At 42.4% G+C, this 2,351-nt stretch overlaps 1 protein-coding gene across 1 annotated transcript; it reads right to left on the bottom strand.

Moving 5' to 3' along the window:
- Positions 1–1,152: 1,152 nt before the first annotated feature.
- On the bottom strand, positions 1,153–2,131 carry TICAM2 (toll-like receptor adaptor molecule 2). The gene has a single exon (XM_012659547.1). It carries the CDS (start codon positions 2,071–2,073, stop codon positions 1,363–1,365), a length of 711 nt encoding a protein of 236 aa, XP_012515001.1. The 5' UTR covers positions 2,074–2,131; the 3' UTR covers positions 1,153–1,362.
- Positions 2,132–2,351: the final 220 nt, after the last annotated feature.

Below are 2,351 nucleotides of genomic sequence, written 5' to 3' on the forward strand. Positions count from 1 at the left end.
CCTTTCATTGCAGGCATATATAAAAGCCTCTGTGACTATGATATATCACATTCTAAAATTTTAACTTTTTTCTTGTTTCCTTTTCTGGTTTCTAGTTTTTCACATCCTGGGAGAGGACAAAGGCCTTTAGAGATCCATCAATCCAACCCTTTCATTTCACAGATAAAGGAGGGTAGACGGCTTGACTGTGGGCATTTTTGGTGGCAGAGATTGGACTAGAACCAGGTCATGTGACCCCTGAAAGTGTTTTCTCATTACAACACGACGTGCCTCACTCTCCCCTCCATCCCCAGCCTGTACTTGGTGACGCTCCCTCAGTCTCGGATGGGCAGAAGGGCTGTGAGGGAAAGGAACAGGTCAGTCGGGGGCCTCTCTGGCTTGCTGTGAGCGTGGGGCACTAGAAGAGGAGGTGACATCTCCTGCTTCCATCCCAGGTCTTTAAAAACAACCCACACACATACATGCACACACAGCCAGGCTACTCCGAACACCTAGATGAGAAATACTTCCTGAGTAGAGCACTGCATGTGAGGAAAACTTTTTAAAGGATGCCGCAAGAGAGGTAACCGGTTTTAAAGGAGAACATCTGGCCAATCACACACAATCATACACCTTTTAAGTTCTGCAAAGAAAAGTCCCGGTTACAGACAATGACTAACACAGAGAGCTTCAGGCCCCAGGGGGCACCTTAGCACCACTCCACTGGAGTCCCCAACAACCGCACTATCAAATGGGTTGTGAATCAGTGGCGGGAAATGACTCCAAATATGCAAATTTCAGCAGAAGGGAAAACACATTTGACTGGATTCTTTTAAAAAGCTCCACCATTCTCGCATCTATTTCTGATTTTGTATGCATCAGCACTCGACATTCTAAATGTTCTATTCCAGCAGTTCATATTTCTGGGCGACGGTACCCAGAGTGCTTTATTACAACATTCATGAGAGGTGCCTCGTGACAGAGTGTAGTCAGATCTCTTGGGGCCATTTCTTCTGCATGTCATTTGAGAAAAAAATTCAGAGAATAAAAGTGTCACACTTTTAAAATGTCTGTCATACAAGTTTTCGTTCAAGGTTCAATACAAGGAATATGAATTGAGAATTCCTTTGCCATATCCACGAACTAGGAAAATCCTGAGAGAAAAGTTCTTGAAACTCTGAAAATCTTGAGTTTACTGAAACATCAAAAACTACCATGATTCTACAGATTGTCCTGCAGAGATTTACCTTTCTTGTGTTCCACAGCTCTCTGGAAGGCTAAGGCTCTCTTTCATTTAAACAATTCCTAGAAATTGCTTTCTTAAGTGAAGATCAATCATTAGGTTTGTGAAACAGGAGCCAGCCATGCACTGTATGTTTCATTTCAGGCAATAAATTGTCTTTGCACCACATTTCTTGTCTCTTTCCATATAGTTTGTTGTGTCTTATACACAGACTCCTGAAAAATTCTTTCTACCTGTGTAGGAAAGCCACGACTTTCCTCCTCTAAGGCATTGATGGTTTGGAGAGCAAAGGGAGTCCTTTCCCGGGGAAGGGGATTGTTCAGGGGCCGCATGGGTATAACTGAGTTGTACTTGTGCTGCCTGTTAACGGAGTTCATTAGGGATGTGTAGAACTGGAAATTACACCAGGTATCTCTTAAAAAGTTTTCAGTCAATAATAAGATTGTCCATGCAGACCCATTGACAGCATCATCTAAATTCTGTAAATGCTGTCTGCCACAGGGCATCTCAGCAAAGATTATTCCTGGTTTGATACCGAAGTCATTTTGTAGCAGACTCTGGACTCTGAGGGCTTCACCCGTGTCATCTTCAGCATGCAGTATCACAAATTTGAGGAACACCTCCTCCTCCTCAGCATCTTCTTCAGGCATCTCTGCCACTCTCTCAGCCCCCTCCTGCTTCCCTGGGGGCTCCTCTGTTGTCTTGCCACGCTCAGCAACATCACACAGGGAGATATCCTCGGAGTTCTTGGAAGCTGACTCATTATGTCCTTGACGTGCATCCACGCTGTGGCTTTTACCCCATGAGAGAGAAAGTGGGCAGGAATCTATTTTAGACTTCCCGATACCCATTGTAAATATCCGAGGCAGAACAGGAAAGCTTTATGTATTTCTCAGCATTTCTTTTCAATCTGAAAAAAGAAATAACAAAACAGAATATTGTAAATTTAATCAAAACATTAAAAATACAAACTTTCATTCAACCTGGAAAGCGCAAAAATATTTCAATATACTTTTAATACTAAGAAGTAAATGACAAAGAAAAAAAAAGAAGTAAATGACAAACAGATAATTGGGAAAATAAACTACTAGTCTTTTGTGAGCTTCATAAGGGCTACCATAGGCAGTCA

Source organism: Propithecus coquereli, unplaced genomic scaffold (genome assembly GCF_000956105.1).
Source record: "Propithecus coquereli isolate 6110/MARCELLA unplaced genomic scaffold, Pcoq_1.0 Scaffold62, whole genome shotgun sequence".
Lineage (NCBI taxonomy): Eukaryota > Metazoa > Chordata > Mammalia > Primates > Indriidae > Propithecus > Propithecus coquereli.